A 13,705-nucleotide genomic window follows, 5' to 3' on the forward strand; every position below is an offset into this window, starting at 1 on the left:
GGTGGTGGTGGGTGTGATTGTGGTGGTAAAAGTAACGGTGATAATACTGATGTTCATCTTATAGATAGTGTATTGAACATGAATGGCTGAATTATATAGATAATATTATATTGTTTGTGTTCATAAAATAGGTAATGTTCAGATACCCGGAAAATTGGTTTTATGCATTCGTGGATCACAAATTATGTACTCTAGCTAGCTGTGTTAATAAAATAATGTTCAGTTACCCATAAAATTAGGTGTCTGTACTCATGTAACACGAATTATGATGTACTGCCTGTGTTAATAAAATATTGAGTGATGATGGTAGTGAACAAAAACACTACTTATTCAGTGTGTGTGTGTGTGTGTGTGTGTGTGTGTGTGTGTGTGTGTGTGTGTGTGTGAGAGAGAGAGAGAGAGAGAGAGAGAGAGAGAGAGAGAGAGAGAGAGAGAGAGAGAGAGAGAGAGAGAGAGAGAGAGAGAGAGTGTGTGTGTGTGTGTGTGTGTGTGTGTGTGTGTGTGTGTGTGAGAGAGAGAGAGAGAGAGAGAGAGAGAGAGAGAGAGAGAGAGAGAGAGTGTGTGTGTGTGTGTGAGAGAGAGAGAGAGAGAGAGAGAGAGAGAGAGAGAGAGAGAGAGAGAGAGAGAGAGAGAGAGAGAGAGAGAGAGAGAGAGAGAGAGAGTGTGTGTGTGTGTGTGTGAGAGAGAGAGAGAGAGAGAGAGAGAGAGAGAGAGAGAGAGAGAGAGAGAGAGAGAGAGAGAGAGAGAGAGAGAGAGAGAGAGAGAGAGCGTGTGATTGTTAATAAAATATTATCATTAAGTTAACCATAAAATTCGTTTTCTCTAGACACGCATCACTTAAGCCCCGCCCCCACACTCCAAATCGTTTGGGAAAAAAAATTCGCGGCCCGGGACGAGACTTTTTAGACGCATCCCGGACATGTAGTTACTCAACCTGAAGGTCCTAAGATAATATCCTCATATTCCCCACGTAAATTTCCTTACTTCCCCTTTTCCATTCAATCTGAGTCTCACTCAGTATTTAGTAGAAGAGTTGCTCTTGACAATGAAGTAATCAATATTCATCTGAGCCCCCTAGTTTGATCATTAGAATTTTATAAGTAAAGTATTTTGTTCGTGTAAGACAGCGCGGGGAGCCGAGTCGTGGGCGAGTGTACTTATTATGTATGTGTGTCACCACACCTCCCCCCCTTCCTTGTACCCCCTCTTTCTAACAGCAGAGGGAAAGTGGTGTAGTTTCCCACAGTCACTACCCAGCGCTTAGAGGGAGTAGATATAATTATACAAGCACTAATATCTGACGGAGACTGAGGCGGGATAAAAGTTAGGTCAATTGCCTTATGGGGATAAGTGAGTCATTGCCGGCTGTACGCCCCGGCCTACTTACCTATATAGAATAGAAGTCTCCATAGTAGTCTGCAAGAGAGGGTAGTAGTGTATAACACACTCCAGACCCAGGGAAGTGACTCTTCGGCTGTGTGTGTGCAGACCGAGCTTTTGCATAGTGAGCGATGAATGACCCTCCTGTCTGTTTATGTGCACTCCTTTGTAGTCGTTTACCGTGTCTCTTGTTAGTAAGCTTGTTTTGTTTTAAATGCTACTGTTGGCAGATGCTGTTCAGCCACAGAGGAATTAAGTAATTAGCTGTGTAATGAACTTTACTCCCTCCTCTGGTCCTAACAAGGCCTGCTGTCTGGGAGGCAGTAAAGGACATTACTTGGCTTGAGGCTATAACACGCTGTTGGGCAGTGGGTGAACTTGTTACAGAGGGATTTTATACCTTGACCAGATGTGTGTTAGTGCTTGTTATAATTGTTTTCCCAAGACATGGTTGTCGATCCTTTCACAGCTGTGGGAGTTAATTGTTGTTAGAGTATTTCCTTTATCTGTAGGTGGGTAAAACAGACTGGCGACCTCAATTAGTGTGACCTGGCGTTATGATCGTTCAGAAAATGGTGCAGGAATCACAAGGGGCTCTGCTCACCTGTATTTGAGCTCTGCACTGAGTCCACGTAGGAGGTGGTTCAGAGAAGCTAATCCAGATGCGGCAACTTTGTGAAAGGGGTGGGAATTGCGGTCATAACAATATGTATATATATATATATATATATATATATATATATATATATATATATATATATATATATATATATATATATATATATATATTAGAACAGGTTCCAAATTATAGATGGGGTGAGCAGGGAAACACCAGACTTCCTTCTTCATTTATTGCAACGTTTCACCTTCACAGAGGGCATCATCAGGCTAAAAAGAATTATAAAAAGTACAAAGACAAAAATAACAAGATATCACATCACAATACAAGACAATATTAAAACAAGACACAACACAAGACAAGATTAAAAAAAAAAAAAACAGTAACCAATAGGGGGCAGCCAGGCAAGCATTAACGAAAAAAAAAAGAACGTGACAAAATAACCTATCAACAGTAGCTCTTCTTTTTGTCATGTATAAGTTACTATTCATAGGATATTTTGTCACTTTTCTTTTTTCTAAATGCTTGTCTGCCTGTCCCCTTTTAGATGCTGTTTTGTTTCAATCTTGTCTCTATTGTGATGTGATATTTTGTTTTTTTGTCTGTATCTAATTTTTATCTTTTTTTTTTGTCTTTTTTTATTTTATTTTTTTTATGTAGGAAGGATACTGGCCAAGGGCAACAAAAATCTAATAAAAAAAAAAAGCCCACTGAAATGCCAGTCCCATAAAAGGGTCAAAGCAGTGGTCAAAAATTGGTGGATAAGTGTCTTGAAACCTCCCTCTTGAAGGAATTCAAGTCATAGGAAGGTGGAAATACAGAAGCAGGCAGGGAGTTCCAGAGTTTACCAGAGAAAGGGATGAATGATTGAGAATACTGGTTAACTCTTGCGTTAGAGAGGTGGACAGAATAGGGGTGAGAGAAAGAAGAAAGTCTTGTGCAGCGAGGCCGCGGAAGGAAGGGAGGCATGCAGTTAGGAAGATCAAAAGAGCAGTAAGCATGAAAATAGCGGTAGAAGACAGCTAGATATGCAACATTGCGGCGGTGAGAGAGAGGCTGAAGACAGTCAGTTAGAGGAGAGGAGTTGATGAGACGAAAAGCTTTTGATTCCACCCTGTCTAGAAGAGCAGTATGAGTGGAACCCCCCCAGACATGTAGAGCATACTCCATACATGGACGGATAAGGCCCTTGTACAGAGTTAGCAACTGGGGGGGTGAGAAAAACTGGCGGAGACGTCTCAGAACACCTAACTTCATAAAAGCTGTTTTAGCTAGAGATGAGATGTGAAGTTTCCAGTTCAGATTATAAGTAAAGGACAGACCGAGGATGTTCAGTGTAGAAGAGGGGGACAGTTGAGTGCCATTGAAGAAGAGGGGATAGTTGTCTGGAAGGTTGTGTCGAGTTGATAGATGGAGGAATTGAGTTTTTGAGGCATTGAACAATACCAAGTTTGCTCTGCCCCAATCGGAAATTTTAGAAAGATCAGAAGTCAGGCGTTCTGTGGGTTCCCTGCGTGATATGTTTACCTCCTGAAGGGTTGGACGTCTATGAAAAGACGTGGAAAAGTCCAGGGTGGTATCATCAGCGTAGCAGTGGATAGGACAAGAAGTTTGGTTTAGAAGATCATTAATGAATAATAAGAAGAGAGTGGGTGACAGGACAGAACCCTGAGGAACACCACTGTTAATAGATTTAGGAGAAGAACAGTGACCGTCTACCACAGCAGCATTAGAACGGTCAGAAAGGAAACTTGAGATGAAGTTACAGAGAGAAGGTTAGAAACCGTAAGAGGGTAGTTTGGAAATCAAAGCTTTGTGCCAGACTCTATCAAAGGCTTTTGATATGTCCAAGGCAACAGCAAAAGTTTCACCAAAATCTCTAAAAGAGGATGACCAAGACTCAGTAAGGAAAGCCAGAAGATCACCAGTAGAGCGGCCTTGACGGAACCCATACTAGCGTTCAGATAGAAGGTTGTGAAGTGATAGATGTTTAAGAAACTTCCTGTTGAGGATAGATTCAAAAACTTTAGATAAGCAGGAAATTAAAGCAATAGGACGGTAGTTTGAGAGATTAGAACGGTCACCCTTTTTGGGAACAGGTTGAATGTAGGCAAACTTCCAGCAAGAAGGAAAGGTAGATGTTGACAGACAGAGCTGAAAGAGTTTGACTAGGGAAGGTGCAAGCACGGAGGCACAGTTTCGGTGAACAATAGGAGGGACCCCATCAGGTCCATTAGCCTTCCGAGGGTTTAGGCCAGCGAGGGCATGGAAAACATCATTGCGAAGAATTTTAATAGGTGGCATGAAGTAGTCAGAGGGTGGAGGAGAGGGAGGAACAAGCCCAGAATCGTTCAAGGTACAGTTTTTAGCAAAGGTTTGAGCAAAGAGTTCAGCTTTAGAAATAGATGTGATAGCAGTGGTGCCATCTGGTTGAAGTAGAGGAGGGAAAGAAGAAGAAGCAAAGTTATTGGAGATATTTTTGGCTAGATGCCAGAAATCACGAGGGGAGTTAGATCTTGAAAGTTTTTGACATTTTCTGTTAATGAAGGAGTTTTTGGCTAGGTGGAGAACACTTGGCATGGTTCCGGGCAGAAATATAAAGTGCATGAGATTCTGGTGATGGAAGGCTTAAGTACCTTTTGTGGGCCACCTCTCTATCATGTATAGCACGAGAACAAGCTGTGTTAAACCAAGGTTTAGAAGGTTTACAACGAGAAAAAGAGTGAGGAATGTACGCCTCCATTCCAGACACTACCCAATGGGCACGGCACGTGAATTCGATGTGGATTATTCATGGATTTCTGGTGAAATCTTGAGTACGCAAGTATTCACTAAATTTCCACGTCTTTTCCACATGGATAACTGGTTACCAGATTCACGTGAATAACTGGAAAAAGAAATCACGTGATTTCTTTAGTAATTTTATACACGCATAAATCTGGTACTTGAATTCACGTGATAATACATTACTAAAAATGGCATTCTGGGCGTTAATTATATGCTTTTGTTAACATTAAATTTAAAATAAAATAGTAAAAATAAGGTCAGTCCAGAACATTATACATCCACCTTGATTAATTTTAGTTGTTATATTTCATCTGTAGCCTACTAATGATAATCCATATATTCGCAACCTTCATACATATATATAGGCTACAAAATTTTGAGCTGCCCGCTAAATCAAATAGTCTACCCGGCCGCCAGGCAATGCACCATGCAGTCACTGAAACACGGAGATTAAATTGAGTATTCATCTCTCTCTCTCTCTCTCTCTCTCTCTCTCTCTCTCTCTCTCTCTCTCTCTCTCTCTGATGTATTTATTTTCTTTACATCAATAAATTATTTTAATTTGAATTTGAATTTTTCTCTATTGTTGTCCGTAAATGCTGGCAAACCACAAAGTAATCATATTATGTATTATGAAATAGATTTCAGGGTAGCATTGTTGGAATATATTAAGGAATTATCACCATAGTAAGCTAAAATAATAGGGCGACGGAGTTTGCGCAACGCGCTGCTCGGATGGTCTGCCTTGTACGTGCCAGGCTGCCAGCCTCGGCCGTTGGCGCGAAAACTGTGGGAAAGACAGGGACAGTTCAGGAAGTCTCAGGCTGTTTTGGAGCCTTTCGTGGCTGTGCTAGCAAATAGCAGGTATGTAGTGATGTATTCAAGTGTGAGGATTACCTGTGGGCAAAGTGTAGGATGTCAGTGGAGTGTACAAGGAAAGGGAGAGCGTGATTGGAGAGAGTGTTGGACAAGAATTTTTAGGCGGCAGTGAATCTAGTCCTAGAGTGTTTCTTCATCTGCTCTAGGGGGCTATGTGAGTTGCAGCGGCTGTGCGAGAAGACGCCTGTCTGCCCTACGGTAGTGATAGGTGTGCTCGTCACCTCTTATCCAGAGATGACCCTACCGGGGTGGAGTGGAGTGGGGTGGGGCCTGAGTGGAGTGGTTCTTACCTGGTTGGGCTCCCGAGGGAACCCCACAATGGCTAGCACGTGTGTAGTGGTAAAACCACTTTTGTCTGTAAATTATCAGTTACTGAATAGTAACTAGTTTTGAAGAGGTCAGATAGAATGTTTTCAAACTTAGGAAATTAATTTTACTAGGATGTGATGTGAAATTTGCACAGACAGACCATTAGTAACAATTAATTTCAGGAAGAGCGTATCCTGCTACTGTATGGGCTGGATCAACCTCAACTTGTAACTGGTGGTAGCTACTCCATCCATTAATTCTTTCCCTCTGTTGAGACAACTTAAAGTGAGTATGTATATATAATGTCTTATTGAATGTTCTATCTATGCATGATGTACTGCTTCAAATTTACTTTATGGACCTTTAAAGTCTGACTGATCACCTATATCACTGTCATACTGAAACTCTCTTCAGAAGGCAATTTTTTGCTACTTTGTGTTGTGTGTAATCATTGAGCTCGTTTGTGTTGTAGTATGTAATCTTTAAGCTACTCTGTGTTTTGTGTAAACTGCAGAACTACTTTAATTTGTTTTTGTGTACTCTAAACTAATATATTTCATTTGTTATCTTTCAGAGTACTAAACCACTACTCTAACTCTCCTATTTTTCCCTGACTTTTGATCACAGTCTCTTCTCAATTAATTATGTCTTACCATAAAAGATACAGGCAGGTACAACGTGAGCTCAAGGAACTGTTGGTTAGTAGTAGTGAAGAGGAAGCTGACTGGGTTCATCAAAACACCAAAATTCCCAAACTTTACCATAATAACTCTGACCCATCTTTAAGCTTTTCTGACCAGGACAGTTGTGAAAGTACATCCTTATCCCCCTTGATAGTAACTGCACCAGAAGAATTAAGCACAGATGATGAGAGTCACCACCATATATCTGATTTGGCACTTGAAGAAGGATTAGCTTTATGGGCATTAAAAAATAACATTACACGCCAGGCAGCAAATGAATTATTGGAGCTGTTGAGGAATAATGGGCATAATCTACCTAAAGATTCACGCACTTTGATGGAAACTCCAAGGTATGTAGAGGTATTAGAAAAATGTGGAGGACACTATTATTATTTTGGGATTGGTTCATGTTTGCAAAATATATTGAAGACTCATCCAGCATTTGTAAAAGAAAATGATTCGGTTAAACTCAGTGTAAACATAGATGGTATTCCTTTACATAAATCAAGCAATGAACAGTTCTGGCCTATACTGATAAAGTTCAGCTGCTTTAAGCCAGCATTAGTTGCTCTGTATTGTGGAAAGACTAAACCAGATTCTATTGACAGTTTTTTGGAAGATTTTCTTCAAGAATATAAGCAACTTTCTGAAAATGGTTTAGTTTTTGAAAGGAAAAGACTGGCAGTAAGAATAGTTGCATTTATTTGTGATGCACCTGCACGCTCATTTATCAAATGCATAAAAGGGCACAATGGGTATTACTCATGTGAGAGATGTGAAATTAAAGGAACCTGGCAATCACATGTTCTTGTATTAGACTCTGCACAACCCTGTAATGAAAGATCTGATGAGAAATTCAATCAGGAACAGTACAGGGATTCTCATCAGTTAGGAAAAAGTCCTTTGATTCAGTATGGAATATCTTGCGTGAAAGGGTTTCCACTGGATTACATGCATATGATTTGCCTTGGTGTTACCAGAAGAATGCTACTTTTCCTCATAAGAGGTTCTAAGAAATGCAAACTCTCTCAGCTTCAAATAAGTTTAATTTCTTCTTCTTTAGAGAGTCTTTCCAACAAACTACCAAGTGAATTTGCTAGACAGCCACGATCACTAGCTGTAATTGATCGCTGGAAGGCCACCGAATTTAGACAGTATATATTATACACAAGTATTGTTGTCCTGAAAGATGTTGTTCCTGATATTATATACAAAAACAGTCTTTTGCTTACTGTGTCCTTATCAGTTTTATTGAATTCCAATGATGAAATACGAAATTCTTACTTACCATATGCAAGAGAATTACTTAAGTGTTTTGTACAACAGTGTCGAGATATATATGGTCAAAGTTTTATTGTATATAATGTTCATAATCTTCTTCACTTGGTAGATGATGTAGAGAATTACCAGTGTTCCCTTAATGACATTTGTGCTTTCCCATACGAGAATGAACTTCACAAAATAAAGCAGTTAGTGAGGTCATCAAACAATCCAGTTTCTCAAGTTTTCAAAAGACTTGCAGAAAAGAAAATGTTTAATGAATCAAAAGTGACAGAAGCTAATCACAGAATATATATATCTACAAAATACAAAAATAATTGTTTCATGTTAAAAAATGAAGATTTTGTGTTCCTTAGGAAACTAAAAAATGATGTCTACTATGAATGTGATGTTCTTCGTCAAAGCCAAACTGAAAATTTTTTTACTGAACCATGCAATTCTAAACTCATTAACATTGTGTTTATGAAAAATAAGAGTAATTTAAAAAAGAAAGTAATTCACTTAGAGCAGCTGCATAGAAAGGTGATAAAATTGCCATACAAAGATGGTGTTGTTTTAGTACCAGTTGTACATGACATTTCCAGTTAGGTGGGCAGTTGTACATGGTGTATTCTCATGACTGATATGTGTTTACTAAAGAGAAGTTAAGCAAAACGTTTCAGATCTGCAGGATTTTAGTCTTCATACACAAGTTGTATTTGTTATGTATCTCTCTTATGGCCATTGTTCTTTATCTCAAAACTGTTCATCTGCATCTTCACTCTCCTCTTCGTCTCCCTTGTGCCTTGTGTGCCAGTACAGCCCGGAGTGCTGCTCTTCGGCTTATGAAGAGGATTTTGTCAGGTTGAGACATGGGTAATTGTTTCTATACTACATTTAAAATATAGAAATTAGGTTTTTATTCTTGTCATATACCTATCTGAAGAGGTAAAACTGCCAACATGCCTAGCTTTTAAATATTGTATTATTCGTACTTGAATATCTTACTGCTGATGTTATTAATGAAACAAAATATGCAAAGCATGAACATAGCCCATTGATTAATTATATTTTATATTTAGAATGAGGAAACGAGCAGTTTGGTTGGAGGGTAAGAAAGAAGAAGAGGGTGTGGTGCCATCCAGCTGGGTATTAGAAGAGAACCAAACCTTGTTTTGGCCACAAGGAGTTAATGCTGAGAATGCCCTTCATAATCAGCAAGAACCAGACCCTGCATCATGGAGAAAGTTTATGTTGAAAAAAGTGAAGATCACTTCTGGTTGGTGTTTTACTATTATCTTGCTGTTATTGGATGACGTTCACTTTCATGTTTATTCACCTCAGAAATGCTCATTTTTGTTGCCTTTTAGCTGTACCTGATTGAGATAAATGTCACAAAAATTTAGGGCTGGTAATGAAATGTTTGGCGCCTGAGATGGGCAGTGGTCGAGGTATGCAATATATATATATATATATATATATATATATATATATATATATATATATATATATATATATATATATATATATATATATATATATATATATATATATATATGGGTTATGAACAAGATGTACTCAGTACCGTAACTTTATTTTGCGCTACGTTACGCCACTCAGACTTGATGGCATCTTCAGGCTAATATAAGAGGTATTGGTGTGGAATCTTATATTATAATATTTTAAGTATTTTGGTGTAATTGTAAATTTAATATGTATTTTATTCTATTAGACTGAAGATGCCAGCAGTCTGAGTGGCGAAACTTAGTGCAAAATAAAGTTATGGTACTGAGTACGTCTTGTTCATAACCCAAGTATTTCAAGAAACTTCATCAACGCTATATATATATATATATATATATATATATATATATATATATATATATATATATATATATATATATATATATATATATATATATATATATATATATATATATATATATATATATATATATATATATATATATATATATATATTTTTTTTTTATTTATTTTTTTCCCCCTCAGATAGTTTTCAAGAATGCGATACCTACCATCTGACATCTACGGTGGAGAGTTCTGAGAGCAACAGTGATCCTGATGAAGGTCTACTCATGAGAAAAAGGAGAAAACGTTGTAAGAAAAATCTGCCTGATGACTTTGTCAATAGTGAAAACTTACATGGTAGGCATACCTGGTCATATTTGAAAACAATTTATGAAAGAAGAAAATCATAACAGTGAATACAACAGCAATACTATTGTTCATTAATAATTAGATTGACAAACTGAGAGAACTGAGAGGTGGGGGATAGCTGGGAAAACACAAAGTGGTTTGGTTAGCAAATTTCTTCAATCTCATTTTTGTCTACAAAGTGTCTGACTGTAAACATTTACAGGTGAAGGGTTTCCCCGGACTATTCACTGACTCCTTTTATTTGTCTTTGACAGCCCCCAACACCAAGCCCTTTCACAGTTTTTTTTTTTTTTTCGTGTCTTTGTAATATGTAATGATTTTTCCACAGAAGCTGTCCACATGAAGCCAGCCTCACAGAAGCCACAGGTCACAACCTCTCAAGATAAGGTAGCTTCTGCTCCTTCACAGGTTGTACTTCCAACACCTCCTCCTAAGGTGTCTTTGGATATGCGGTCCACCAGAACCCATGGGATGATGGAGTGCAGTGCAACAAAAGATTCGGTATCCAGCAAGACATCCAAGTCATCTGACAACAGTGATGGCAGTGGCCAGCATGACAGGAGACATCATGACACGCCTTACCAAAAAAGAAACCATGATCGAGGTGACAATCTTGACCACCATGACAGGAGACACCATGACACACCTCACCGAAGAAGAAGCCATGACCAAGGTGACGTGCTTAAAAAGTTCTCAGATTCAAATGTGACAGAAATACAAATGATAGTTGCAGCAAAATTGCGTAATGCTCCAAAATTGAAAAATGAAAATTAGCTGATGTAAAATGGTACTTACAATCAGTTAAGATCTGCAAGAATGTTAAAACAAACCAATCTTTGTCTCATGCATGACCTTGGTGAAGTAAAGTATTTTCATACCAAGATGAACTGCAATAGCGCAGTGAAAAATCTAGTCATACCCACTGCCACCAGGAGTCTAACCCGGGTCTCTTGAGTGAGAGCCAGACAGCAAGACCACTACACCACTGTGGTGTAGGGGTCTTGCTGCCTGGCTCTCACTCAAGAGACCCGGGTTCGACTTCTGGTGGCAGTGGGTATGACTAGATAAAGTATTTTCATTTTGTATGTTACTAAAAAAATGCTGGTAAATTTATCTCATGACTGATTGTACACAGATGACCTTATATATTGTAACTATGTGTACATTTCCCTTCCTCCCCCCTCTCTCTCTCTCTTAAAGAAGCTCTTTTTCTATCAGAATGACAAAATTTATTGATGTGTAAACAGTATAAGGGGGGATGTTAGAGAAGCTTAAGAATGAAAGAACCAGGACCGCCGAGAACCGAACCTCAGACAAGCTGTTCCCGCCACCACGCTAACCTGGTCCTGGTTCTTTCAACTTGTCGTTATGGGATTCAAGCTTAAGAATGGTTTTAAGATGTGGAGAGAGACTTACTGCTGTAAAATTTGAACCGATTGGGATATTACCTCATGATATTTATGTGAGATGATATTAATGATCTCAGATTATAAAAGCAAACTAGTATTATTAACAGTGATTTATTTTGTAATTTAATAATAGATATAACATTTTAATTTATAATTTTGCTTTTGCCTACCACTTAGGTTCCCATGTATTTTTACGTAAATGAAAAAGTATGGAGCTACACAAGTATCAATTCACAAAATGCTTAATTTCATTGACAACTGTGGTCTGTATTGTTTTAAGCATATTGTGTACTTGTGGCAGGCCTGGTATTCTTTGCATATATTCCCCCTGGGGCTACATAGATACTAGAATGTAGCCCTCTCCATGTCGGCTGTGTGCCGTAAGAGGCGACTGATTCTGGCCCTGGGTAGGGATCTCTTTTACTAGCCCATAGCAGGTCTTTTTACCGCTTGACATATTTTCCCTTCTCATTTCCCTTTGCTTTCTGTCCATTTTCTTTTACGTTCTCTTACTTTTCCGAGTGGTGGGCTGACTCTTTGTCAGAGTGAGGGTTGGTGTCCTTTACTTCCCATAGCCATTTCTGTCTTTCTCTTGTTCTATATACCTCTACTGTTTAGGGTGACACTAGGCTGGGGATCTGCCCATTCTTCTCTACCTTTTATAGTCCCACTTGTGGCACATGCCCAGGGATAATGCTAGGCACAAGTGCCATGGGAACCCATTTATTGAGTCGTGGCCCGGGATGGCGGATGGTCACCCTCACAGTTCAAGGGTGGTTTCTGCTGTTCTGGACCATGGCATGGGGAGGTAATGCATAGGAGCAGGTGTCAGGCTATGGATGGATTGTGGCTAAACAAAGTTTTAATTTTTTGTATTACTGGGATCATCCATTTATATATTGCAGTTATTCTTCATTCAAGTCAGATATCTTGAAAGCCTTTATATATAAAAATGCAAGCACTAACTTTTTTTTTTTTTCATAAAATATGGAAATTATTTTGGTTTTGATATTTTTACAAGGATGAAGATTATTAAATTTATGAAAAAGTGTAAGACTGAAGAATATACGAGTATATATACACACTTTCTGTATTACTTGTATTTTTTACATGCCTACCTTGTATTCTGAAATTGCACAGTACTATGGTTGCATTCAACAAGTGTGAAGGCTGCATTATCGTGCTCTACCAGCCTGCCTGTCAACAATGTGCGGTCTCGTAAAGGATATGTTTCTGTTTATAATAGCCTATTCGACTATAGCTTACGTAAATGATACAGAAACATATACTGAGAGACTGGATGCACTGATGACATGCAGATTACCAGAGCACGATAATGCAGCCTTCAAACTTGTTGGAATCAACTACAAAAGCTCAGATAATTCACGGATAAATAAACACATGGATTATTCCACCAGATATTACCGTGTATTACACGTGAATTTGTACACGTGTATTCCACGTGTTCATTTTCACGTGAATTCGATTTTGCATTTTCCATCAAATATCCATGAGTAATCCACGTGCAGGATCCACGTGTATTCCACGTGAATTACGTGACATTTGCCCACTGGGTATCACCTCTGTTATGCGCTCAGCACACAAAGACGGGTCTCTGACACGGAAGCAGTAGTCATTCCAAGGAAAATCAGCAAAATACCTCCTCAGGTCCCCCCAACTAGCAGAGGCAAAACGCACCTTCGCTTAGGGGGATCCTGCGGAGGGATTGGAGTGATAGGACAAGATAAAGATATGAGATTGTGATCGGAGGAGCCCAACGGAAAAGAAAGGGTGACAGCATAAGAAGAAGGATTAGAGGTCAGGAAAAGGTCAAGAATGTTGGGCGTATCTCCAAGACGGTCAGGAATACGAGTAGGGTGTTGCACCAATTCCTCTAGGTCATGGAGGATAGCAAAGTTGTAGGCTAGTTCACCAGGATGGTCAGTGAAGGGAGAGGAAAGCCAAAGCTGGTGGTGAACATTGAAGTCTCCAAGAATGGAGATCTCTGCAAAAGGGAAGAGGGTTAGAATGTGCTCCACTTTGCAAGTTAAGTAGTCAAAGAATTTCTTATAGTCAGAGGAGTTAGGAGAGAGGTATACAGCACAGATAAATTTAGTATGAGAATGACTCTGTAGTCGTAGCCAGATGGTGGAAAACTCGGAACATTCAAGAGCGTGGGCACGAGAGCAGGTTAAGTCATT

At 39.0% G+C, this 13,705-nt stretch overlaps 1 protein-coding gene and 1 long non-coding RNA gene across 10 annotated transcripts; one reads left to right on the top strand and one right to left on the bottom strand.

Annotated features, from left to right (window-relative positions):
* The first annotated feature begins 5,491 nt into the window (after positions 1-5,491).
* On the top strand, positions 5,492-12,588 carry LOC135111527 (uncharacterized). Of its 9 annotated transcripts, none has more exons than XR_010273763.1 (6): positions 5,492-5,650; positions 6,157-6,259; positions 6,549-8,793; positions 9,000-9,196; positions 9,928-10,035; positions 10,424-12,588. XR_010273763.1 is itself a non-coding variant. In XM_064024928.1 (6 exons), the coding sequence occupies exons 3-6, from the start codon at positions 8,642-8,644 to the stop codon at positions 10,867-10,869; spliced, it is 951 nt and encodes a 316-aa protein (XP_063880998.1). In that variant the 5' UTR covers positions 5,492-5,650; positions 6,157-6,259; positions 6,549-8,641; the 3' UTR covers positions 10,870-12,588. The 9 variants fall into 9 exon arrangements, 8 of the variants coding, with proteins under 8 accessions (XP_063880998.1, XP_063880999.1, XP_063881001.1 ...); XM_064024928.1 differs by having other exon boundaries at positions 9,928-10,083; XM_064024929.1 differs by having other exon boundaries at positions 9,928-10,083; positions 10,427-12,588.
* On the bottom strand, positions 11,997-13,171 carry LOC135111529 (uncharacterized). Its single transcript, XR_010273764.1, has 2 exons — positions 12,892-13,171; positions 11,997-12,847 (listed from the first exon to the last, which is right to left on the bottom strand). It is a non-coding gene; the product is annotated as an uncharacterized LOC135111529 (long non-coding RNA).
* Positions 13,172-13,705: the final 534 nt, after the last annotated feature.

The sequence above is a fragment of the Scylla paramamosain genome, chromosome 22, assembly GCF_035594125.1.
Source record: "Scylla paramamosain isolate STU-SP2022 chromosome 22, ASM3559412v1, whole genome shotgun sequence".
Taxonomy (NCBI): Eukaryota; Metazoa; Arthropoda; class Malacostraca; order Decapoda; family Portunidae; genus Scylla; species Scylla paramamosain.